The 27,634-nt window shown below is 40.4% G+C and overlaps 1 protein-coding gene across 2 annotated transcripts in view; it reads left to right on the top strand.

Annotated features, from left to right (window-relative positions):
• Nucleotides 1-27,330, top strand: part of RBM44 (RNA binding motif protein 44) — a 32,924-nt gene extending 5,594 nt beyond the window's left edge. Inside the window, exons 3-13 of one of the 2 annotated variants that reach the window (XM_042446619.1) lie at nucleotides 7,547-7,602; nucleotides 8,713-8,886; nucleotides 9,636-9,711; nucleotides 10,506-10,584; nucleotides 16,065-16,151; nucleotides 22,766-22,851; nucleotides 22,980-23,053; nucleotides 23,881-24,343; nucleotides 26,082-26,227; nucleotides 26,320-26,475; nucleotides 26,926-27,330. In XM_042446619.1, coding sequence (XP_042302553.1) covers nucleotides 7,547-7,602; nucleotides 8,713-8,886; nucleotides 9,636-9,711; nucleotides 10,506-10,584; nucleotides 16,065-16,151; nucleotides 22,766-22,851; nucleotides 22,980-23,053; nucleotides 23,881-24,343; nucleotides 26,082-26,227; nucleotides 26,320-26,473 — 1,395 coding nt within the window. In that variant the 3' untranslated portion in view covers nucleotides 26,474-26,475; nucleotides 26,926-27,330. Of the gene's footprint in view, nucleotides 1-7,546; nucleotides 7,603-8,712; nucleotides 8,887-9,635; nucleotides 9,712-10,505; nucleotides 10,585-16,064; nucleotides 16,152-22,765; nucleotides 22,852-22,979; nucleotides 23,054-23,880; nucleotides 24,344-26,081; nucleotides 26,228-26,319; nucleotides 26,476-26,922 lie in introns of both variants that reach the window. The other variant, XM_042446618.1, reaches the window with a different exon arrangement.
• The last annotated feature ends 304 nt before the right edge of the window (nucleotides 27,331-27,634 follow it).

Raw genomic sequence — 27,634 nt, 5'->3', positions numbered from 1 at the left:
CTGGCGGCAGGATCGGATTGCAGGAGGAGGAGGAGGATGAAGGAGAAGGATGCAGGGGGCCAAAGGGGGTGAAATCGGGGTGATTTTCCACACCAGAGCAATTAGGATTGAAATCAAAATGAGTTTGGAAACAAATTTTGTGAATTCGCTTGTTACCAAATTCACCTACATCAGGAGTCATTTTGGATTGACTTTGGATCTGGCTCGGAACTGCTCCCCATACAAAGCAATCACGTGTGATAATACATCACATTTTAACGTGAATTCGCATGGTTGGACCAGAAGTGACTCCGGATTGGAGCTGTCAAACCCATCGTCTTATAAGGGCCTAGGTCAAGGTTGTACTGTACCTAGTGGCCACAAATGCATGGAATGTTGTTTCTCTGGGCTACTTCTGGTGTCCCATGAATGAAATTCTATTAGCCCAGTGGCATTTTCCTCCTGCTCTCCCCCCCCCCCCCCCATGGCCCCCTTATCTGCTCTTGAAGATCCTTTAATCCTTCAGTAGTTTCTGTTCTTGCAAATGGGCAGTTTTGGATACAGTGCCTCATTACAGTGCACTATTAATACAGTGCTTGTATTAATAGGTAAATGGAGAAGTATTGACAGGCAGGCTGTGTGCTAGTGATTTGTCCGGCCCAAGGTATCTTAAAAATGTTTATAAAAATACTTATATTAGCTATTAAAAAGGAAAGCAGGTAATTACAGTACATGTTTTACAGAGCCCTTTATACAGCTGCAGATACTGAAATCTCATGCTGTTGGGTTAGTTAGCTACTTTTATGTCAGAGGTAGAATTGGAGTGTTGGGTTTGATGTAGAAGGCCTAACTTGCTACTTGATATTACTTTTAAACACTTAGGTTACAGACCACACATCTAGTGGTTTCTTGTTTTTCTCTTTAAGGCAGCAGTTTACAAATGTAACATTTAGTCTGCCAAATGGCACCCAAATGTCTACATTCAGTTTCGGTTCAGATGGTATAAAGAGTTAATTTTTTAAAAAAAACTTTAAAAACATACATACAAAAAGAAAAATACAAAAATAGCCAAAGGAATCATCAAATGAACAAGAATACACACACATACACGTTGGAAAACTAATTTTTAGTCAGTCACTATTCCATAGTTTAAATAGTTTGTTAGCTCCTCTATGGCCCAGAAAAGATGGGGCAATTAAACCAGCTTCCAGCCATGTTTGGGGGCATAACGTTTAGATGTTGCACACCCCGAGAGCAATCGGAAACTGTGCTGAGGCCACATCTTTTGCAAAGAACGCTTTTTTGTCGGCCTGGTTTAAAACCGCGGCAGCAGCCCAGATTGGGGCTAGGCACGTGTGGTTGCCGCGGCCCTGGTGTGAACCGCGCCAGAGCCCATTTTATCAGGCCTCTCTGTTTCAGCCCTATATCACCCTGTTTTAAAGCTCCTGAATGAAGGTGTGTTTTGTGAGAATTTAAAGGAATGCTCTGAGGAAAACTGATTTTACTTTGTCATGTCTGTATTGCAAGCCAAGCTCTGACAAGCTTTGCTTTTGGGTTTATGGGACATTTTCTGAGAGACCAGGGCCCCTTTCACACTTCACAGTTATAGGACTGTGATTCTACTTTAACCTCCATGGCAACCCTCCTATGAAATCCTGGGATTGGCTGTTTAGGGAGAAGCCTTTGGAAACCTCAGCCAGAGGATCCTTCCTCCTCCGGTGCCTCTGAACAGACTATTCACAGCCTAGGATGCCCCCATAAGAGGCAGCCGTGGCAGTTAAAGTAGAATCATAGTGCTATAATTGTCTGGTGTTAAGGACCCCAGATTGTTATGGCTGAAGAAATCACAATTACGTTTGTTCAGAACAATTGGCTATTTCTCTCTTCATTTGTGGTCTTGATTGTGGTGGCTTCTGTTCATGGTGAGAAACAAGATAAGTTTACTTAAATTTCCAGTATAAGTAGCACTGAAAAGTCATATACTAATAGCCCTTTAAACACTATAGTCTTCCTACATGTAAAGTTTTTCCCTGTAATGATGAAACATTACAACCTTTTATTACAACTACTCACATCCTGGAAGGATTGCTGTGCAACACACATGCAAATTCTTGCTTGTGTTTTCCCCCATGAATATGAAAGATCACCAATTTGTAATTTCCAAATCAATGGGTTCTATACGATGTGATTAATCTGACTGTTACATGGCAAGTTTTCTCCCCCCATTTTAGTTTGTAAGTTTTGATACAGATATTGAAGGTGTGGACTGCACAGGAACTGTGGACCAGTTTTCCATTCCATGTGCCACCTTCCCTTTTTCCTTCAAAATAGTGCGTCCAAGAGCCATTGGTTGACTTCATGTTGCCATTTTGAAGGTGGAACTGAGGGAAAATAAGGTATTTTAGGTTGCTGGTTGGAGATGAGGTTTTTATATGTTTACACTAATTTAAGAGGGCTTTGGTGTGATTTTTCTAACATTTTCACCTGAAAATCATAGTATGCTGCATTTTCTTTCTCTGCTCACTTCTGAGATTATTTGGATATACATTGGTCTGGATATACATTGGTCTGAAGAAAGGTTAAATAAAGATATTTCTTCTTCCTGGTTTCTGAAGATCACACAAATGGGTTGTTCTGCACCTGTGGAGTAAAGCTCAGAAACCTGGAATCACTGGGCAAAACTTTTTTTGGCAGTAGCTCCACCCACCCTCTTGTAAACCCCCTAGCAGTCCCATTCTTCTCCACTTCCTTTTGTCCACCATGATAGCAACTTGAAGGAACTTCACAATCGGAATCGTTTGTACTCAGTACTTTTGATTTTGTCCTAACAGATTGTTTTTGACCACTCTTTTGGATTTAGGTCTGCATATATTTACCAATCGCTTGACCTCGGACCATCTGACTACAGTTTTGTCTTTAGATTTGTGACTTCAACTCCGGTTGAGAATGACCTCTTTTAAGCACTGTGGCAAATGTGACATGAAAATCCTCACTTCAGATCACCATGATCTGTGTGTTTTGTGTTTGGGGGAGGATCATAATGTCCAGTCTTGCCCTCCTTGCAAGTCTATGACTATGCAGGCCCTCAAAAATCGGGACCTCAAGGTGGCTCTTTGGGAAGAATCTTGCAGACCAACCTCTGCTCCAACCTACGAAGGCTCCGGTAAGGAAAAGGAAAAGGGGAGACCCAGAGAAAAGTCTTCTAAAGATAGAAGGACGTCTCAGTCAGATAAGGAGCGAGGAATCCAAAAAGACTTCCAAATGGAAGCATTCTGATAAGTCTTCTCACCCTAAAGGGGATAAATCGATGAATTATTCAGCTTCAAAAAGAGCCCGCTCTACTTCTCCCCTCAGCAAATTGGGTAGTAAAGAGGTGTTGGCTTCAGCCAAAACTCTCTCCGCAGCCCTTGGCTCTGATCCTAAATTGTCAACCTTGACATTGGCCATTCTAAGGGTTGAGACGCACCCAATTCCATCGGGTAACACCTCTCAGATCATCCACCTCAACATTGACACTGAATCGGAGGGGAGATTCCGAACCCAACTAGCCACATCATAGTCGGGAGCCCCAGGCTCGAACCCTCGGCCTACCTCCTCAGTGGGACTGGGCCACCTTTGGGGCTGAAGCCGATGAGATCGCTAATGTGGACATTGAATCCTCTTTAAGAGGATCTCCTTCACCACTATCCAGACCTGGTCTTTGATTACGACAGTGGCCAATACCTCTTGCCTGTCTATGCTGACTAGCTCCACTGCAACCTCCGACATCCCAGACTTCCAACTCCAGCATCTCAGGTTGTAACCAAAGCTCAAGTTATCAGAGCCTCCACCCCGACTTGACCACCAGTTCCTCCACGCCATAGGTCTCTCTATGATACACCTCTGCCAAGGATCCCCAAGGACTCTCTGGATGCTCCCCAACAACTGACTTGGATGTGCAGAAATCACTGACACCACAACACCTGGTCGAGATGGACACTGCCTCTCCCTTGGATATGAGGACTTGCATTGATCGAATAGTCTGGTTGGCTAATGCCCTTGAAATAGAGGTCACCCATACCAATGACAGCATGGTGGACTCGATCAAGCAGAGAGTACATGGAAAGGTACCAACTCCCCCTTCCATTGGCTATCTTCCTTCATTGAGGAATTTATATCACAACTCTGCTTCGGCTCCTATTTGGCTGTTTCAACATCCAAAGCTGAATTCCACTATTGTGGAAGAGTCTCAGCTGTCCTTCATCTCTAGACCTTCTTCCTTCCCTACCAACAAGGAGTGAGAAGATCGATGGACTAGCTAAGGCCCATTCCAGACGGGCGTAAAGTACATCCCCAGGATGTCCTAGGGTTAGGAAAGGGCGTGCTTTACATACACCCCTAACCCTAGTACGTACTGGGTACGTACAAAATGGCGGTGCCCGTTCCACACGGGTGCTGCCATTTGGACATAGCAGACGCATAGTGTCTGCACGTCGCTCAGCGGAAGTGACGCCGTGAGTGCGCCATTGGGCACTTGCTGCGCCACTTCCAGGGCGCAGAAAGAAGCGCCATTTTCGGGCTTCTTTTTGCTCCGCGAGAGAGCCACGCGGTACGGAAGCTGCGGCTCCCTCGTGGAGCAACCGGCGCCGCCGGCAGACTGCCGCTTTCAGACGGTCTGTAATGCACCTATGATGTCCTGTGCCTCAGCTGTATTGGACCTCAAGAAGGCCAATTACACAGCATGAATGGGGGTATATGTCTAGCACCTTATGGAGCACTTAGAACCACTATTGAGTGATATGCTGGATGACAAGAAAACCCTATCCCTGGCCATTCAATCTAAGACCCACTGTCTAGGTGGACAACAAATATGCTCGGCATGCCACTCCATGGATTGTGCTTCCAAAATTCTCTCTGACTCCACAGCCCTTCGGACACCCGCTTGGCTACGATCGTCAGACCTGAATCCCCAGGCCCAATCTCCTATCAAGAACATGCCTTTCAATGATTCCAGTCTCCTTAATAAAAAGACGAATGAGAAGCTTAATTTTTGATACCGTATGAAGGCAGCGGCAAACGGTATGTCCTCGGCGTCATTTCAATCTCCTCACCATTGCTATGGAGGCCAGTGCCCTTGGTGCACCCCCTCCCCCCCAATACCAACAAAGGATCAGCATAAGCAGCGCCAGCCCTCTCACTCTCCTTCTTCTTCTGGCTGTCACCAACAGCCTCAGTACCAACAAGGCTGCCGCAAGAAGGAGGCTGACCAAGGCAAGAGGAGATTGTGAAATGGAGAGGCACATTTCTTTTTGACCCCCTTTGGGGCTAGACTGGGGCCCTTCCTTAATGCCTGAACCTCAGTCACTTCTGACTTGTGGGTCTTGGATGTCATCTGCAGGGGCTGTGCCCTCAAGTTCGAAGAGCTGCCAATCACTGGAACTATATGTTTCACCATCCCCTCAGACACCCTACTCAAGAAAGTGTGCACTCTCTTGCAAAAGGGCATGATCAAATCTGTAGATCCTGCTCGATCCCACTATTGTTTTTTCTCCTGCTATTCACTATCCCTAAAAACGACTTGGGACTCTGGCCCATTTTGGACGTGCGATTTAAATGACTTTATTATTTACCGCCATTTTCATATGGCAACTCTTGCCTCTGTTATGCCACTTTTACAGAGAGGCCATTGGTTCATGACGTTCATCTCAAAGACACCTATTTTCAAATTGGAATCTGAAGGTATCACAGGAGGTTCCTCGCCCTTGCCATCGGGGCCGAGATGTTACAGTACAGGGTGCTTCCCTTCCCACAGCACCGAGGGTCTTCACCAGATGTTTGGCCCTGGTTGTAGCCTACTTCCACCAGCACAACATTACAGTCTTTCTGCATTTAAACAACTGGCCCTTTGTCACTCCATCCCAAGAATGACTCATCAAGGACTTTATAATAATAATAATAACTTTATTACAGCCATTTGGCCAGCACACATCAAGGACTTTGTCTCTCCTGGCGTCTCTTCATCTCTACCAACAGAGAGAAACCAAACTGACCCCATCAAGGCAGGTCAGGTTCATCGGGACGATCCTTGACTCTGATAACTTGATGCCCTACCTGCCATTAGACAGATTTCAAGCTCTCTCTGAGGCTGTTTGCAACTGTCTGGCACAGGTGGATCAGAGCCTACAGCGTGCAAGTAGCTTTGGGACACATAGCCTTGACAACTTATGTCACCCATGGGTAAGGCTCCATCTCAGACCATTTCAGTTTTGGTTCCTCTCCATCTTCAGTCCCATGGAGGATCCTCCCACCAAGCGGCTCACGATACCAAGACCCATGGCCAGATCTTTATGCTGGTGGCTCAAACCTGACAATGTATTAATCCGGATGGCCTTTCTGCCTCCTTTGCCTCAAATCACTCTGATAACAGATGCATCCATGGATGCATGGGGTACCCACACTTTGGACTTCATGATCAAAGACAAATGGTCTCCATCAGAGACACAACTTCACATCAGTGTACTTGAGATGCTTACGGTACAGAAAGCTCCCCGAGCCTTTGAGACTTTTCTCTTGGATAAGGTAGTGCTTCTCTTGACAGACAGCACCACTGTCATGTACTACCTGAACAAGCAAGGAGGAACAAAGTCTCAGACGCTTCTCGAGATCACCCTTCATATCTGGGACTGGTGGATTCCAAGAAAGATTCTCCTACAAGCCGTCCACCTCCCCAGGGAGGAGATGAATTGGCAGACCAACTCAGCAGGGCCAGGCAGGACACAGCCTTTGGGAGGGCAGTGTTACTTTCTGGGTTATGCTGAAGTTTGATTTATTGCTTGTGCTATATGCTTGGAATCCAAACAAATGACAAACAAGTGCACTTTTTCAAATTTAAAAGTTTATTGTTATATGCTTCATGCTCATGAAGTGTCAATCAGATGCACTTTACTAAGTTTGAAGTGTATTGTTGTTAATAAATACAATTTATTTGAACCTTATAAACAAATGCTCCTTTTAGAATTTAAAGGTTTTTATGGTTGTTCACAAATACAACTGGTTTGAATTTACAATTGGTATCATGACACGCCCTCCTCCACTGACTGAAGCTTGTCAGTCTAACCCATTTGTGTGATTCATAGAGCCCACAAAGAAGAAGGACAGGTTGCTTTCTTGTAACTGTATTTCTTCAAGTGGTCATGTGTGAATTCACACAAATCATGCCCATCCTCCCCTCAGTCATTTCCTGCTCACTTAGTCTTTTCTATTGCTGCCATGCACCGTATTTTATGGAACTGGAAAAGAATGGGACTGCTGGGGGTTTATAAGAGGATAGGTGGAACTACTGTCAAAAAGTTGCAAACAAAGTTTTGCCCAATGATTCCAGAACTTTCTGAGCTTTACTGTGCAGGCACAAAATAACCCATTTGTGTGAATTCACAGATGGACCACTCGAAGAAATAAGTACAGGTAAGCAACCTGTCCGTATTTGGAGCATTTGGATGTCTTACACAGCTTGTCAGTTTAATCTGCATTCCAATGGCTGACTACATTAGGTTTGCAGCTCAAACTTCCTAAAATCTTATCTTTCCAGGATCCTTTGGAATGTGAAAACAGCACAAGCAAAGATTTAAATGAAATCCCAAACAGGTATGACAGATGTTCTCAACTAAATAGCTGAAATTTGTTTTGAGATCTTAAAAGATGCATTGGTTTTATCCAGAGTTTATGTGATGGAAGAGACAGAGAAGGTCGGTTTTGCCTCTTTACACTGCTTTCAGCTTCACAAGATTGGAGGTATCAGATAATATGGGATGTACTGGAGGCTGAACAGCAAATTGTTTCCCCACTCCCTTCAATGAGCAGAAGCATTTAATGAATTGCTTATGGTGGTCTGCTCTGAGTCTAAACTTGTGACCATTAGCAAAACTAGAACTGTTGGTTAGAGTACTTAAATTTGAAGACTAATTTGGGGTATAGGAATGTCCTTTAACTGAATGTTAATATTCCTAATAATGCATTTAATGCACCCAGATACAAAAGCTAATATCAGAGATCTTAAGAAAGACCCTAAAATGTATCCCCTAGAAATAATAGATAATGACCTCAAGGGAAAAAAACCATGATAAAATAATCTTTTATACGGTCACAGCAGCTGGATTAATCTATGATAGATCAATGAATAAATAAAAATGAAAGGACAAACAAATTCAATAATGTCAGAATGGATATAGAAATTGTATGTCTTCATAGAAATTGATAAATTGACTCATTTCAGAAATGGATCAGTTCAGGAATTCAGGAAAGATTGGGCAAACATAATTGATTACTTAAAATGGGGAGTTATGGCAACATAAGCTTTAAAATAAGAATATATCAATAAACTTATCAGGCTGAAATGAGGATCTTGACAAGTATCAAAAACCAATAATTTGTTAAATAATACAAAGTTATTAAGAGTACAATATGGATAAAATAGAGAATGTGATTTAAATTATCAGTTTTTAAGCAAAATGACATGAAATTATTATGAATAGCCAAAGAGTAGAGGTTAGTAGCCACTTTATTGTTTGTCTTATTTTTGGTAGTGTTATTGTTTTATTGTTATGTCAAAATGAATATATATATATAGAAAAAAATTGCATTTAATGATGGGGACCATAACTTATTTCCTTAGTTAAGGAGATAGGTTCTTTCCTGTCTTTATTAAGATAGCCTTTAAAAAACAATGTTTATATTAAATAATATTTCTGTTGAAAGGTTGATGCATCTTTCGCAGGAAATAAGTGATCATTTGCCAGACTGCTGCAAGGAAATATGGCAGAGAGCCATAAAAGCTGAAATGCAGCTTCTAAAAATTCGCTATCAAATGTATCATCAGCACTGCTGGCGAACCTTCCAACCTGTTATGAAAGAAAAGGAACATGCAAAAAAGTATGTATGAAATACCTCTCAAATGAAATCTTTTCTGGTGCAGAAGATGCAGTCTGGGCTGTAGTTGTTTAATAGCTGTAATTGCTTAATAGCTCAATACATAATTGCTTGTGCAGTTAAGGTAATGATATATATATATATATATATATATATATATATATATATATATATATATATTTGCTCAATATGTTCCACTGTATTCATTGAGATTCCCTGCCAGGGAATTATATATATATTATTTATTTATTTATTTATTTGCGGTATTTATACCCTGCCCTTCAGCACTAAAGGCTCTCAGAGTGGCAGTCAGTTATCATTTTAATTAGACGGTTCCCTGCCCTCAGGCTTACAATCTAAATATATAGATGTGAGGACATGTATATTGAGCTTTTTCAACCCTAAATGCTGTATCTGACCTATACTGTTGTCTACACATATGTGAAAGTTAGCATGCAAATACATTTTTTTCTAGTTTAGATGTTTGCCCACCAAGCATACAAAACATAGCTGAATTCTGTGTAACATGTACTCAGAAGCAAGATCCAGTAAAAAGATTTCAAGCATATGAAATAGTTTTTCTGTGCAATTTGAAAAATGGTCTATATTACTTTAAAAATGAAAGCTGTGAAAAAAATTAAGATGAGAAATATGGTGGCTGCAGAGCATTTAGCATACAGTACTTAAAGAAATGGTACATAAATAGATGGTATATGTTTTATAAATATGAATGCTTTATTTTTTATTTTTAGTTCTGGTCCTGAGACAGGAAAGTTGGTGTCACAAGTGTCATTGCCAGAAAACATGGAAACTTCTTCACACTCTTTAGTAAGTCTTCTAAACCATTATTTTATTAACTTGTGAGTTGTTTAAGAACTTTTGAAATTGTTTCAAATGTAAACTACGGCATATATTTAAAGAAGACCCATATAAGGAAGCAATATCAGTTTCTAGTGCTGACATAACTAATATTCAGAAACAGAAACAGCCATGTTAGACTGGAATATCAATCTGCAAAGTAATCCTGTAGCTTGAGCCTGGAGACAGTATTGTTCAAACATCTGGTCTCAAAGGTGCTGAAGATCTTTTGCATATAATCTTGTGGTTATGCTTATATATTAGTACTGAAAACATCAAAGGATTGCTTATCTTTGACATTTATTGAAATGGGTGACTGTGCTGCCTTTCTAGCTCTTAGCAGGCCCAGCCTGTCTCAAAATAGTACCTATTCCCTGAGCATGTAAGTATCTAGAATTACCAGCTGGGAGGAGCTATCTTGTTCCCCACACCTTTCCCAAATAGTCTTTCTAAAAATCTAGCATAAAACATAAACTTCTTAAAATTGCTTTGTTTCTCTTTCATAATCCCTTCATTTTCTGCCAATACATGCAGGGAAGGGAAGAGAAGAGGGCCAGGTAGCAGACTACCCTTTTCACAGCAGTATAGAGGCAGCAGTTACAGCTCTCTTGAATGGAGCAAGTCTCAGAATTAGCTAGTGGAGAATGACCACCACATGGGCTGAAGGATACCTTTGGCAGCATCACAAGAAGCCTGCTGCTTCTCTACTTGAATTAATTTATAGTACTGTAAAGGAAAAAAATGAATATAGTTTTTTTTAATAGGTTACGCATCAAATGAGTGAAAAACAGTGCCTTTCTAATAAGAATGCAGAGGAGAGGAAAAATGATCTTGTAGAAAATGGTAAGTTCATCCTTTATCTAAAAATCTGAAGTCCAATGATTCCGATGTACACTTATGACATAAACATTTGTTGTTAGAATTGTAAGTCTTATACTCAAATGAAGGCACCATCTTGATAATAAAAACAGGACAAAATTAACAAGGCAGACAGTATCTTGACTAGGACAAACTCCAGTTCCAAAGCATTGTACAAGCTGTCATATTTTTTAGAATTCTCTAAATCTAGGTGATAAAAATAGACCAGAGCCAGGAGCATTGGAATACAGACATTTGGATAGATGTGTTAACAAATCTCTTAACTCATGAACAGTGCAGTTTGGCGTCAACTAGTACAGTATGTGTATGTATGGTATCTAGAAAAGTCTAATTGGAAGAAGACAAAATAAGGGCTTCTTGACTCTGGAAAAAAAGGGTTGATAATGTATCTGATGAAGCCCCCATTCTGGATACTAGATTCAGTGTGCTGTTGTCAAATAGGTTTGAATGTAGGGCTTGTTTTAATATTTTCTCCACACATGTCGTGTGTTCAAAAGCAGTCCTTGGGCACCTGGACCAGCTGCCTATCTTCCCCATTTTTTAACTCTCACCCTTGGGAGACTGCATAGTCTGAAAACTCTCGTTTCCTGAAAAAAAGGAGACATTGTGTACCAGTAATTGCATGAACCTGCCACTTAACATGCTGTTCTGTGGTATCATGAAGGGTAATAAATGTGTATGGAAGATGTGTGACAGTTTACAGATCAATTGCAGTTGCAGAGAGAGGGAAACTGATCTTCAAACAGAACCACACACTTATTTTATCTTTCAGTTCTTTACCTCACATTTCCCTCCCCTATTTTTTTATAGTAGCTATCCTAGTGTTACATCACTTGAGTAACATAGGGAAGGAAGTAATGGGGTTGTGTTTTGCGTCTGTAATTTCTACACTGCTTTTTAATGTATATACAGTGCATCTGCACCATATGCGGGTGCACTATACACAGCTTTCAGCTTACACTGAGGCTGTGCTGCAATAGAATGAATGGTGTGTGCGCCCGAACCCCATTATATTCAATGTGGCTCAAGCATATGCGTTATTTGCCTTACGCGGGGGGTGGGTGGGTTCCGGAATGGATCCCCCACATAAATCAAACCAATGTATACAAAAAACCTAAGTTGGAATATATAAGAACAAATAAAATCTTGCAACCACCCAAAGTTAAATGTAAGCAATTTCTATAAGGAAACAAGTAGATTATATAGAGGAGGGCATTTGACAGTTCTTGGGTCATTAGTAGGAAAGCTCTGCTCTAAACTGATGATAACCTAAAATTCCTAAAATGTGGAGTAGGACTGATCTTTACTTTCAGAGCAGAACCATATGGGAGAAAGAATTCTGTGTTACAGATCATATCTTGCCAGTTTTGAAGTAACTACTTCCAGTCTTTTCTTCCATGTTCACTGGTAAGAAACGGTGGTATATTTGAAGGTTATTTCTGAGTTTCCCCAGTACTTGAGGTGAGCCAAGGCATATGGTAGTGCAAAGCAGGAGTTATTTGGTGGTAGTAGCCTGTCATATGATAATTTTAATGGTATTGACTTCATCAAATAAAGATATTTGTAGCTGCCTGAGCCCTTCAGATGCTGTTGGAATTCACTATCTAGCTGCACATCTTAATGTTCTCTTTCCACCCATTTTTTTAATGTGAAAAATGATTGTATCAATTGTTAACTACTCTACAAACCCTTCATGACCAAAGAATGGAATGAGAAGTATGCCTTTGGTATCTGTTGGAGTTTAGTTCCCTGTGGATACCAAAATCCATGGATGCTCAAGACCGATTAAAAACAATGGCGTAATAAAATGATGTCCCTTATATAAGATGGCAAAATCAAGGCTTTAGGAATTTATATTTTTAAATCAATATTTTCAAGCTGTTGATGGTTGAATCTGTGGATGTGGAAGGCCTATTGTATTAAGTAATATAAATTAAAAATCAGGACTTAGACATAGATAATTTAGTTCTTAAAGATCAAAGCCAACACCTTGAATTAAGTCTGAAAACAATCTGGGAGCTAATTAAGTGGCCAGAGTGCATACCGTAAAATGATGACACTGACTTATAGCTGGCTGCATGCTGAGCCAGCTGAATTTTGCAGATCGTCTCCAGCAGCAACTCCACAAGCAACAGATTATTACTAGGTACCAGTACTAGGAAGAGGCCTTTAATGTCTAAGGTTGAAATTATTCTGTATCTCACCTACCTCTTAGAAAACAATCATGAGAGAAGGTTGTCTAACTAGTAGTCCTTCCAAAAACTAGATAAATTGTAAGGTTTGAAGGTAACTGTCTGTTTTTCGACCTGTGATATCTTCCTTATATTCTTGGCCTCTTATGAACCAAAGATAAAATAAAGCCATCTTTGTGAGCTATAGATCAGTAATTTCTGGACAGAACCGTGTTTCTCCACCTTGTTCAGCTCATATCCATATTCATAATTTCCCACAATAATACTTGGCCTATCTTGTTATAGCTATAATGCTTGATTAACACTTTATGTTGCTCACTCTCATTTAAAAAAGCATACTATAACTTGCCGCGCCGAGTCCAGCATGCACAGTTTAGTGAAAAGTCTCTTAAGTGTAGATGTATGTTTGCATAAAATTCAGATTTAACACCGTAGGTTTAAAATAAAATGAATTCTTTTTCAAAAATTCTCTTTTAAGACAGAGAGAGAGAAAGAATCCCAAAACAGACATGCAAAAAGCACTGCCTTCTGGTTGATCTGGGGAGTGTGGCATGCAGATAACGCATGCCCACCGATCACCTGGAAGCTGCTCCAAATCCAGCTAACACGACCCAAAGCCAACCACAAAAGGAGCAGGGGAAAACTGCTCCTTCCCGGTGGTCTGTTCTGGATTGTGGAAGTGGTTGGCCTCGGTACTGTGGCATCCAGTTGGCGTGATCTCGCACTGATCAGGGTTCAATCTTTCATCCAGGGTTCATGAAGCCTATATGATTGCTGATCATGAAACTGCTGATGTAAAAAAAAATGTCAGCAGTATGGCTTCAGTAACAATGACAGAAACAGAGTTCATTTCTTCTTTGTGGTCTTTGCAAATCACATGAATGAGTTATGTCTGCGCCTGCTCAGCTAGCTCAGAAACCTCTAGTATCACTAAGCAGAACTTCAGTTGCAACTTTTTGGATGGTATAATACACACAATCACACACACACACACTGTATATCCCCTAGTGTTCTAGCTCTTTCTCCAGTTCCTTTTGTCCACTGCGATAGCAGCTAGGAAGGAACTTAACTCTATTAGAGTTGCATGTTTCACTTTTGGATCGACCTAATGGCTTGACCTTCGACCATTTTTCTGGACTTTGACCATTCTTTGGGCTTCGGATTTGAGATTGTCGCTGATCGCTTGATTTTGGACTGTCTGACTTACGATTTGCCTGCCGGTTTTCCCTTTCAACTGCAGTTGAATATACGATGTGACGAATGTGGTGTCAAGATCCCCACTTCTGATTGCCATGATTGGTGTGTTTTGTGCTTGAGGGAGGCCCAAAATGTCAAGACCTTCCCACATTACAAGGTCATGATCACCAAGGCTCTCAAAAATCAAGTCCTGAAATTGAAGGTGGCCCTGTGGGAGCAAGCCTCTGCTCCTGTGGCCCGAGACTCCTTGGTTGAGGCCTCCACTACCTCCAGTAAGGAGAAGGAAAAGGACGGAGGGAGGCCCCAGGAAAAGTCTTCCGAAGACAGTTCGGCTTCCCGAACTGATAAGAACCAAGTGGATGAAAGGTCCAAAAAGATGTCCAAGTGGAGACACCCAGAGGATAAGTCTTCTCACACGAAGGGGGATAGACCAGCTGGCCATTCATCCTCTAAGAGGGGCCAATCCACTTCCCTGCTGGGTACATTGTTGATGAAGAGCCTGTGGCTTCAGCTGAATCTCCACTGCAGCCCTCGGATCCAAACCAGCCCGAGTGACTTCTCTTCCCCTGCTTGAAATGCTCCCAACTCCATTGGGTAGTGTTTCCCAGGTTGTCCACCTCAATACCGAGTTGGAGGGAGAGATTCAGGAACTGGACCCACCAACTCTGACCCCATATCCAGCTACTCAGGTCAACGTTGAGAGCCCTCGGGCTTGAATTCAAGCTCAGACCTTTGATAGGCCCCCTCGTCAGGACCAAGCGACCCTTTGGAGTGAGACGGTCAGTCACTCTAGACTGGAGGATAAACCTTCGTTCCAAGATGACCTCCTCCAGCATTATCTAGACTTGGTCTGCAACTTTGACAGTGGCTGATACCTCCTGCCAGTCGATGCTGAACAACTCCACCACAGTCTCCAGTGCCTTTTCCAACCTGGCTGGTAGCTAGGACCTCTGCTCCAACCAGTGACTCTCCAGCCAGAGAGTCACTCTACTCTCGGCCTCTCCCAAAGACGCCTGAAGACTCCCTGAGGTCAGCTCACTCTCTGAGAAGATCTGTCTCCAACAACTGAGTCAGATGTGGAAAGGCTGTCAACACCAGCTCACCTGGTCGGGCTCCGCCTTTCCTATGGACAACATCAGGTAATTTGCAATCCAGATAGTCCGTATGGCCAACGTCCTCAAGATCATGGCCAATCGTACCGATGAGGATTGAGAGGATGGTCCACAGGAAGGTTCCAGCTCCTTCCATCGGATACTTTCCATTGCTGCAAAAGATCACCAGCCTTACCTTCAATTCCACAAGGACAAAGTGATCCTTCTGAAGGTGGTGTCAGCCTTCCACATCAACCAAGACATTGTGTTGTTGAGCTTGGCCCCGAACCTGACAACTGATGGCAAGCACCATCTACACACCCTGGATGTCCAAAGGGTTCTGGCTTTCTGCCTAGACAGGACTTTGGGTTCAAGGCTCTCCGAGAGACTTTTTGTTTCTACTCAGAGGCTAAGAAGTGACTACCTGTGACTGCTCGGAGATTCTCTAAGTGGGTGGCTGGTACCATCCACTCCCTCCTCCACTGATTGAAGCTTGTCAGTCTAACTCATCTGTGTGATTCACAGAGACCACGAAGAAGGAGGACAGGTTGCTTACCTGTAACTGTATTTCTTTGAGTAGTCATCTGCAAATACATGCAAATCCTGTCCATCCTCCCCTCAGTCGTGTCCTGCTTATTGCTAAGATTATTCTTTTGCTGCTATGCAGCATACTATACGGAACTGAAGAAAGAGCAGGAACACTAGGGGCTTTATAGGGGTGGGTGGAGCTATTGCCAAAAAGTTGTTGCTGAAATTCTACTTAGTGATATTAGAAGTTTCTGAGCTAGCTGTGTAGGCGCAGACATAACCCATTTGTGTGTATTCGCAGATGACCACTCAAAGAAATACAGTTACAGGTAAGCAACCTGTCCATCTGCCCACTTCATTTCAACCTTTGCTGATTTTTATCTGTCTGTACAGTCCATGTGTGTGTTTTATTTTAAAGTATTTATCATTTATTAAGAATCTTCGAATTCTCAAGAAATCACAGAACACTGGTTTGATGCCACACAGAACCTGGCAGAGGGTGATTCTCTACCGTCACTTACAGGTCAGTTAAACCTAACTGGTGGGAACAGCAAAAATACTAACATGCATTGCTTGCCTTTATTCCAGCTCGCACCATAAAACTCTTTCTTGTGTTCTCTTTTTAGCCTCACAAAGGATCTGGCCCTGCGCAAATCCCCTTTTAGAATATTTTGTAAATCTTGCATGGGATTTAGTTCTCACTACTTCCCCACATTCTACTCATTTATACAGTTAAACTTTCCTTTTCTTTTCATAGTTATACTGTAGCTCTTTTTTTCTAATTTGTCCTGGAATGTTCTTCTGTATTTTCTCAGATTCTTCTCCAGTTATCATCTTCACTATCTCTGCCACGATGACAATAGCAATAATCTTTTGTATGGCTGCTTTTCTACATAATTGTACCTAAAGCATATCACTGCACAAGAACTGCAGAGCAAATTAAATCATTCATTTGTTAGTCCAGTACCAATTTATTTTAAAACATAAGAGAGCCCTGCAAATAGTACTACAACTGCAGTGTTAATTTGTTTATTTAAAGTATCTATGATTTTTTTGCCTCCTAGGACTCTAGAGGCTATGCAGAACATGTTAAAAGTAATTAAAATAATACAGAAATAAAAACTTTTTAAAAAATTAAAATGCACTTTGCCTTCAACCCATTTCTGACTATTATCTTAACACAAGCATATCATGGGGTTTCCTTAGCAAGATTTGTTCAGAAGGGATTCACCTCCCCCCCAAGGCTGAGAGAATGTGACATACCTGAGGTCACCCAGTGGGTTTCCATGACCAAGCAGGAATCTGAACCCTGATCTCCAAAGTCATAGTCCAGTGATAAAACCATTGCACCATGCTCACTCTTTAAAAATACACTTTAAAGACCTTTAAAAACAAATTAAGAATTGGTATTAATATAATTTTTAAACAATTGGAATAACATAGCTGCAATTGCAAGCTCCGAACAGATGAAGCCAGTCTAACTTCCCTTGGAAGAGAGTTCCGCAGTTGGAGTTCTTCTACAGGGAAAGTCCTGTCACGTGCACACTAACCTAGCCTCTCGAGATGGCAACAGGGCCTATGTAGAAAATTTCAGATTTTGGACAGGCTCATGTGAGAGAAGGCAGTCACTTCAGATGTCCTACCCGCAAACAGTCTGGTCTTTCTGGGACAATACTAACGCTTTGATTTTTGCTGGGAAACAAATTGGAAGCCAGTGTAGTTCTTGTAAGGCTGGTATTACATGGTCTCCAAAAATCACACCTGATACCAGTTTGCCTGCTGCAGTTTGCACTAGGGCAGCTTCTTCCAAACACTTTCAAGGGCAGCCCTCCATAAAGCACATTACGGTACTCATATTAGAGGAAATTAAGGAACCACCGTGCCAAAATCTGCTCTCCCTGGTACAGCTGATGCACTAGCCAAAACCTGGCCAAAGGCTTTCTTTTTCTGTCTCGCTCTCCAGGAACAGCACTGTTTGCAAGCACACTCCCAAGCAACTACCGTAATCTTTCAGAGAGAGAAATCCCATCCAGAGCAGGCTGTGAGGCCAACACCAGCTTATCTTTCCTGCTGACTAACAGCACCTCCATCTTGTCTGGATTGAACTTCAGTTTATTCAGACACACCCATTCCTTCACTGCATCCAAACCACTGGACCTTTGGCCCAGTACATGAAGGATGTTGCTGTTGTTGTTGTTGTTGTTCTTTTCTTATATCCTGCCTTTCTCCCAATATAGGGACTTAAGGATATACAAGTGGTTGTTGAAAAGGTCCCAAAAATTGAGTGTAATTTTGTCACTGGAGCTTGAAAGAGTGTTCTTTTGAATTTTATAATGTCAGTTTGCAGGATCATAACTGTAATTTATGAAGTGTGTTGAACTTTGGAATAAACCATGTCAGCAAAAAGTGTGGAATTTTGAAATGCTGGACTCCAGACCATCATAAAGTTCTTGTCCTAAAGAAGAAAGTTCCAAAGGAAACCCGTGAGTATATGATGCAAACACTGAGTGACAAGTGCCCATCATATTCATCAGCGAAGAGGTGATGTGCCAACTTTCAGCATGGAGATTAAAGATGCACCAAGGTCTGGAAGGCCTTCAACAGGGTTAATTCCTGAAACAGATGAATGTGTTCATGACCTGATTTTGGAAATCAGTGAATCTCAGCTAAAACAATTGCTGAGACCCTAGAGGTATTGTGGGAAGACATTGGGTTTATAATTCATGAGCAGTTTGCTACACAGAAGCTGTCAACTGAGTAGTGCTGCAATTTTTTTAGTACTGACCAGAAAGGAAATCAAGTGGATACCTCCAAGTTGATTTTGTAGTATTTTGAGCAATCTAATGATATTTTTTTGGAATGATTTGTCACAGTTGCTGAAACAAGATTAGATCACTGTGATCTGGAGACCAAACAACAGTCCTTGCAGTGGCAGCATTTGGGTTCTCCATGACCAAAGAAATTCAAGCCCCAAAAGACAGCAAAAAAAAAAAAAAAAAAAAGTCATGGCCACCATTTTTTGGGATAAGGAAAGTATTAAAGGAAGGGTTAAACAGTTGATTCAGAACACTACTCTAACTTGATGTGCTGTTTAAAGGAGGCGTTGAAGGAAAAATGGCAAAAGACGCTCCTTTTTGTAGGACAATGCACCTGCTTACAGAAATGACAAGACGATGGATGTTTAGAAGAATGTGAGGTTTGAGTGCATAGGCCATCCACCCTACTCACCAGATCTTGCTCCATCTGCCTAATTCCTGTTTCCAAATTCAAAATAAGAATTTGAAAGGAAGGAAATTTTCAAATGATTCAGAGATGATTGGAGCAGCAGAGCAGTATTTCACTGACCAGACATCAGAAATTTATAGTGGCAGAGTTAAAGAAACTTGAGAAACATTGTATGAAGTCTGTTGATCTTCAGCTATAAGAGCATCTGTAGCGTCATCAATGTTTGTGAGGGTGCTGTACTTTGGATAAATGAACTAGAGAAAACACAGAATTTGAGGATAATCAATTTACAGAATGCATTAGAAAAATTAGAAAGGATACTTAAGTATGTGGTGGATGCAGGATATGAAGCAACCATGTTTTTAGCAAAAAGCATTAATTCTATGGTAATTGGTCAAAGTTGTTGGTGGTTATGTCACTGGGAGGCAGACCAGAAATCGTGGAATAATTTGCCATATGTTGTATGTACAGCGCCGTGTAAATTTACAGCGCTTTATAAATAAAGGTTAATAATAATAATACGTTCCCTTTAAGAGAGGATTATTATTTGGAGATGAAAATTTGGAAAACATATCAATTGAAAATAGAGAGAAAAAGCAGGTTATGCACACCTTGCAAAGGAAACGTTCAGATGGAAGGTTCTATAAAGGAGTATATAACTCTTATAATTCCTTTCATGGTAAAGGAATGGGTAGAGTCTCCAACGATAGGCAACAAGACAAAATTGGTATCAACAAAGGACAGGATTTACAAGAGAATTATAAAATAACAAACAAGTTCCTGCAAGAGCAGGGAATCATTCTCCTCTTGCAGGGGACAACAGCAATACGTGAAAACACTTCAGGTAGGAGAAAGATTAGTACAGTTCAGACATTTGTTGCCACAGATAACATGGGATCGATGGGCTTGCCAAGTTATGACGGACGGATACAGAATATTGTTCAACCACAAACCAAAAGAACGGTATCTTCCATCTCCAGTGAAAAAAGATGCCCTCTGCACCAAGAGTGTTTGCAAAAGTATTAGTTCCACTAATAGCATTCTTGAGGAAAAAAAGGGACACAACTTCATCCATATTTGGGCGATATTCTTCCGAAAGCATAATCGACAGGAAGCAATAAAAGATCAAAACGAGACCCTATATACATTAGAAAGTTACAGATTCATAATAAATTATGAAAAAAGTCACCTTACACTGGCACGTCATCTAACGTATCTAAGAGCTTTAATAGACACAAGTCAAGGTTATCTAGATCTATTGCAGGAGAGGAAAGAGACAATCAAAATGGAAATAATGCAACTACAAAAATCCAAAACAGCCAACCTAATGTGTCTAGCATGGGTAATGGATCTGATAATATCAGCCATCAAATTGGTACCTTGGAGAAGATACCACACCAGAGTATTACAACAATATCTCCAGTCACATCAGAAACCAATTGGAAGAAAATTAAATTATACATTACCACTACCACCACATATAAAGACACAGACCAAAAGGTGGCTTTCAGACAATAAATTGGGCAAGGGAGTACAAGAAGTAAGAATAACAATCGATGTGAGTTTCAAAGGCTTGAGAGCATATTGCAAATGTTTCAGTGCAGAGATTTTGGGCATCATCAAACAAATAGCACAATATCAGTTTTTTGGAGCTGAAAGCTGTACGACTAGCTCTCTACAAGTTTACAAAAACAATCAAGAATCAGCATGTTCAAATTGTAATGGACAATATATCAATGAAAGCATACATCAACACCCAAGGAAGACTAAATCTATGTCATTGATGAAAGAATTGGACAAAATATTCAGGTATACAGAGAAAAACTTGGCAAGAATCTCAGCAGTGTATCTGAAAGGAACCTTAAATGTCAAAGCAGATTTCTTCAGTCGAAACAGGATTCACCCCGGGGAATGGGAATTAAAGCAAGAAATATTTGACAATCTAAACAAAAGACTAGGTCCATTTCCAATGGATTTATTTGTGTCAGCAAAGAATTATAAGTTAAACAGATATATTTCAATCGATGGAAGCTTAAAAGCAGAACACTTCAACACTCTAGCAGTACCTTGGCAGGAAGAATGTCTTTATGCATTTCCACTAAAGTTATTCAGAAGATACAGTCAGAGGGGGGGAACGTCAGGCTAATAGCACCATTTTGGCCAAGGGGACCATGGTTTCCAGTGTTAGTACATCCATCAACATCACCGCCAATACCACTTCCACATTAACCAGACCTTGTAAGTCAGGGGCCAATTTATCATTCAGCTCTGAATCGGTAGTAGCTAACTGCATGGATCTTGAAAAGAGAAAATTACAGAAATGTGAATATTTCAAAGAAGTAATAGACACCATCACGGCTTCTAGACCGCAATCAACAGAGAAAATACATAACAGAACATGGAGTGGTGCCTAATGAACTGATTATAACATAAGATAGAAGTCACAAACATTTTGCAGTTCTTACAGGACGGACTAAAGAAAGGATTAAGACAGAACACTGAAGCATCAAGTGGCAGATTTGACAGTATTAATAAGTTTCAACAGGATACCTTTATTGGCACATAAACGCATAAAAAGGTTTTTTATGAGGAGCAACACTATCGACATATCCAACAGTACATAGACTTCCATTTTGGAATCTTGATTTAGCCCTAAACAATTTGATGAAAGAGCCCTTTGAACCATTGGAGAAAAAGGGTTTGTGACACTTGACATATAAAGTAACGTGTCTCATTGCCATAACATCTGTGAGGTGGGTCTCAAAGCTTGCAGCTTTGTCTATTTATCCATATTTATTTAAATTTGAGCAAGAAAGACTAGTATTTAGATCCAATAGTCGTACCAAAGTGCATTTGGAATTCATATCATAACGACACTGTCTAACTCCACGTCAGCCACTGGAGAAGAGATGACATACATTGAATGTAGTAAGAGCTGTACAAATATGCAAGAAGAGAACAAATCAAATATGACGATCAGAAGCACTGTTCATATCATTTAATCCAAGGACAATGGGTCAGAAAGTGTCCAGTCATATAATTTCCTGATGGATTAAGGCATGCATTTTCCTCTCTTACAATCTAGAAAAAAACCCAAGACCAAGTAATGTATATGCCCATTCAACAAGATCAATGCCAACAAGTAAGGTATATACGGTGACTGCTTCTTTAAAGGATACATGTCAGGTAGTGGGCTAGAGTGAGCCAAACACTTTAATAAGACATTATAAACTGCATAAATACGAATCAGCACAAGCATCCTTCGGAAGGACAGTGCTTCAAGCAGAAGTAACAGAAAGATAAATTAAAAAAAAAGCTACTCTGAGATTAAGCTTGGATAAGTCCCAATGATCATGGATAACTACTCCCTACTATCCTGAGAATGAGAAATTATACTTACCGAGAAGGCTCATTGTAGGATGACTGGGGGAGTTATACACACAAACACACACACACACACACCTCATTAGATAAATACCTAAGGAAACAAAAGCAGGATAACAAAAAATAAATAAATACCTAAGGAAACAAATAAATACCTAAGGAAACAAAAGCAGGATAACAAAAAATGATGGAGAAGGAAGAAGTCCACACACCCCATTAGATAAATACCTAAGGAAACAAAAGCAGGATAACAAAAAATAAATAAATACCTAAGGAAATAAATAAATACCTAAGGAAACAAAAGCAGGATAACAAAAAATGATGGAGAAGGAAGAAGTCCCAATAGTCGTAACAGAAAAAGATCAAGGACTCCTGTTGGCACAAGGTTGGCGCACATGGGCTAAACCCAGTGGTCATGGATAATTCTTCCCTACCATCCTAGAATGAACCTTTTCGGTAATATAACTTCTCATTTTTTTGTTCGTTCTATAACTTAATTAATTTTTCCATATTTTTTTCCATTTCTAGAAACACAAACTATAGATGACCAAAAAAAGGCATCAAAGGACAGTGTTTACGTTCATGTTGGCAATTTAGGTCCCTTAGTATCAGAAGTAAGTCAACTTCTATTTCAGTATAATTAAATAAGTCATAAATTAAATAAAAACAATTAACTACATTAGTTGGTTTCATCTGATGCCACTTTACCGTGTTTCTGTCAAATTCTTTTTGCTTATTTTAGGTTGACCTATTGCTTAATTTCCAGAAATACAATGTTTCTGAGATTTCAATTTGTGAACCCTCTGACAATTACAGGTATGTATATGATATTATGGGATTTCTTGTAAGTTGTAAGGTGTGAATCCCATTCTTTCCTAGCTCAGACTTGATTGCATTGCTTACTGTTCCCATCCTTAACCAAAAGTCTGTTTTTCTCCTGCCCTCACAGTGCTGATGCTTCCTTAAAAAACAAAAAACCTTCCAGCTGGATAGAGGAAATGGGTGGGGGTAGGGACTGAGGGCATAAACAGTTTTTGTAAAAAGGAGCTTCTTTGTCAGAGGTTTTGTTACGGTAAATAAGGTACGCCCATTTTTAAAAGGGCTGAGTTGATTTTTTTTAATGTTTTGTTTGTCTATTTGTTTGAAGATTATCACATGAGGACTTAGTGTGAATGAAACATGGGGGGATCATTACAGCAGCGTGTCTGTAATTTGAAACAATTCCCCAGAGTTAGGGAATTGCGAGCTCCCTCTAGTGTCCTGGAATCGTTATGGGAAAGTGTTCTTTCTATTAACTCAATATTTCCATGTATAGAAAAAAACACTCTCCCTTAACAATTTCAGATTCCCTAACACTGGGGAATCGTTTCAAGGTTACAGGCAAGCGCATTGCTGGAAATGATTCCCTCACATTTCATTCACACTAAGTCCTCGTGTGGCAATCCTCTTTGTTTATTATTTATTTATTCATTTTGCATTGGAGAATGGATCACGCCCCTAACATTTTAGAAGGATTTAGTATTTCTAGATTGAAGCGATCATGTTGAATATGTTCTATGTTTGCTGTATTGAAATGATTGATGTGATGTCTATTTTGTTCCATTGAATGCTACTTCTTAATTCTGCACATCTTTTACATCTAGATATGCATCTCTAAGTTTCAAATCAGCCCATGAAGCCAGTCTGGCAGTAAAAGAAATGAATGACAAACTAATAAAAGGAAAAGCGGTGAATGTTCAACTTCTACAAACTGTGAAAGAAAATGGAGTCCCAAGTTATAAGAGTTCTGTGAAACAAGAACATGAAGACCAAAGAGGGCATTCTAGTTCTGATAAGAATACTGAACATAAGAAGAATTGTAATATGATTTTAGAAATGCCTCCTCCTTCCTTAGCTGCTCCCAGAGTGGTTTCTCGTGGCCCTGTCTCCTCTTCAAAAAGACCAGAGGCTTCCAAAGAACCCCTAAAGTTGTCTTTGCCTGATTTGTCGAACACTCCTGCATCTGTCTCAGCTTCATCAGAAATACCATTTTGTCTTTCTTCCTCTTCTAAAGTCCCTGACCCTAAGCCTTCATCAAGAAACCCTTGCTTTGATATAGATCAAGAGGTAACTTCTTTTCATACAGGATGACATTCTTAAAACAATGCATGCCTTTTTTGCATGTAAGGTTCATTGTAGACATAATACTTCTGATGGCTTAATTGACATTTAACTGCAGTTATCCTTCCATATTCATGGGAGGTTAGAGGCGAAGGACTTTTGCGAATTTGAAAATTTCACGAATAACCCCTCCTCCCAGTTTCAGAGCGACAGGGAGGGGTTGGAGAGGAGCAGGCACACTTGCCTTTCTTCCTTTCTCCGATGCCTCAGAGAGCTTGCATGAGTGCTCTGAGGCAGCATAAGGAAGCTGGGAGACTTGCGCATGCTGCTCTCATCCCTCCTCTTTGCTCCAGGCAAGCTCTGGAGCATCAAGGAAGGGAGAGAGAAGTGTGTGTGACTTTCCCCCACCTCCCTTCCAATGTTTCAGAGAGCTTTCCTCAGCTGTCTTAACATCAGAAGGGAGGGGGGACTTAGTTTCCCTTTCTCTGGCCACTGCCACCCTGAAAAGCCTTGGGAGAAGCCTCCCCCAAGCCCTTTCAAGGCAACGGGCTCAGGGAAAGAGAGTCCTCTCTTTCTCCAGACCCTGCTGCCCTGGAAAGCCTTGAGAGAAGCCTCCCTCAAGCCCTTGCAAGGCGGCAGGGCTCAGGGGAAGTCCTCTCTTCCTCCGGACTCTGCTGCCATGGGAAGGTTTGGAAGAAAGAAAGAGTTTGCCTCTCTTTCCTCTTGCTGTCACCCTATAGCTGGCTCAGCTGGGCTAGTTACAAAGTGGCAGGGAGGGGATGTAGAGGAGGGGGGCACGTGGAGGCTTTGACCTCGCAAATGATCAAAACCATGAGTGCCAAAGCCATGAATACGGAAGGACAACTGTAATTGGATCCAAGCTATGGGACTGGGTCAATACTTCTAGAGCACTGGCATGAAATGCATATAGGGATAAACACCATTACTGTCTCAAGTCAGTTAGAGAGCCAGGATTAAAAGAACTGTAATTACCTTTAATTAAAGTTAATGTTCGCTCCAGTGTAATAATTATCATTAATAAACCTGGTAGGGAAAACAGACTTTGGTTCCGTTCTTAGTCCCATTTACAATAGATACATTAAATCAGTGAAACTTGTATAATTGTTGACTTAGAAAATTCCAGTTGATTCAGTGGGTGTAATCTGGTTGGGAATGGTCTAAATACCCTAAAGGGACCAAATCCTGTCTGATTTTAGAAGCTAAACAGGGTCAGCTCTGGTTAGTACTTGGATGGGGGGCCACCAGCAAATACCAGGTGCTGTAAGCTGTTTTTCAGAGGAAGTGACTGGCAAAGCCACCTCTAAGTATTCCTGGTGTAAGATAACCCTATGGAATTCATGGGATCACCACATATTGACAGGAGACATGAAGGCACATGCTTGGGACTAAATCTTGGATTTAAGCTTTGCTTTCTATAGGGGAGAGAGTGTACAGACTACTTGGCCCTTTCTGCTCACTTAATCATGGTTAAGTAGTTGAGACTGTTATGTCTGCATGCCATTTACATTTAAGGGTCCACTATCAATAGTTCTATTGTGCACATGAGGTTCTGTGTGGCCTCAGGCTACACCTACTGTATTTGCAAACTTCTGCACTGCAGTGGGAATGCACACACAGAACTTACTCCTAAGAGAATAGCTAGATTTCCATACAGTTCAATACTAGTGTAGTTAGAATGTTTCCTTGCTTTGTGTATTAATTACTTTGTACAATGTCTACCTAGGATGTTGCAGACAGCCTTTTGCCATTGGGCTCAGTACAAGATACTCCAAATCCATCCAGTACCTTTGTACCTCCCAACACATTAAACTTGAGAAGCTTCCGCAAAGTAGTGAAAAAGTTGGAAGAGCTACATCCAAAGATCAGTAGGTAAGTATGGAGTTTGAAGGTGGAATTCATGGAAAGCATAAAGAGTGTCACTTGAAATTCTCTTGGAGACTAATTACTCTCATTATTTTTAGAGACATTATCTTGGATGCTTTGGTAGAGATAAAAGAAAATACAGGCTTTCTCAGTGGCTTACCCCTTTGTACTATTGTGCAAATGACATCATCCCTTCTGAAGAAGAAGTTTGCATCACAACCTGGGGAAAATAAGGACACGTCTAAGAAATAAAGGTGAGTATATAAAACATCTTGAAATTGCAACATTTATGCCATTTAATCTGACAAAATACTTTCTACTGAATAGTTGGAATATTAATTATTAATATCTAGATCTTCGTTGGATTTCAGTTTTGCACCTTGATTAATAGTAACTGTATATATAACTGAATTTCCTGGATCACAAAGTGGTTTAGCCCTCAGTATAAATCTTGAACACAAGTAGTACTTTTGTAAGTACTGCTGTTCTTAAGGAATTTTTATGTGTGCTAGATGCCATCAAGGACATACCACATATAGTCATATACAGGTCGATGTAATGTATAAATTGAGGGAAGGTATTGGGACCAAAATCATGGATTTTGATAATGACCCTTGGATATGTTGAGGTTAGCGTTTAAGGGAGGAGAAAGTTTTACAACCATGCATAGATTTCATGTCATGTCTTTGTGTTCTCTACAGTAGTTTGTCTGCGCATTCACATTGGCAGCTGTGACTAAAAGAAGACACTTTGAGTTGAAGAGTGTAACCCACAGATCTTCAAGAACATAGAGATTGAATGAGTAACAAAGCAGAAGTTTAGGGAAGTCTGTAACTTGGTTGGAAAATATACTTGTTTTGATATACCTTTATTTGTGGTTTTGTTATTGGGAACAAGTTTACAAGAAACTGATGCTGTAACTTTTAATTCTTCAAAAAATGTTTAGAACACCTTTGCCTTAAGTAACTACAAAAAATAACCTTTTATCTGTTATCTGTATTTTGCATTTGTTAGGTACTTTAATATGAAATACATGAGAATATGTTGTCATTTCATAAGAATCTATGTTTTCAATGATAATATCAATAAACAGTCATAGTATGGCTTAAGATGTTTGAAGTTGATTTACAATGTTCATATTTGAAGTGGCAAAGAAAAAACGTAATTTAAAATATATATATATACTACAATAATCAGAGAATATTTAGCAGTTTTGTTGCTAATAGTTCTTGCACATAGGGCACAAATTTTAAGTACCATGGATTTCAGAGAAGGAGATTTAACAGTACAAACAAATGAAAAGGGCTTTATTTGTACCACTTTATTCCTTAGTCTATATGGCCATGAATATACTATTGACTTTAAAGATCACATATAAGACACAAAGCCCAGCCAATGAGATATACCATTATT

Source organism: Sceloporus undulatus, chromosome 1 (assembly GCF_019175285.1).
Source record: "Sceloporus undulatus isolate JIND9_A2432 ecotype Alabama chromosome 1, SceUnd_v1.1, whole genome shotgun sequence".
NCBI lineage: Eukaryota > Metazoa > Chordata > Lepidosauria > Squamata > Phrynosomatidae > Sceloporus > Sceloporus undulatus.
Note: the sequence above shows the minus strand (reverse complement) of the source record. Positions and strands in the feature narration are given on the sequence as shown.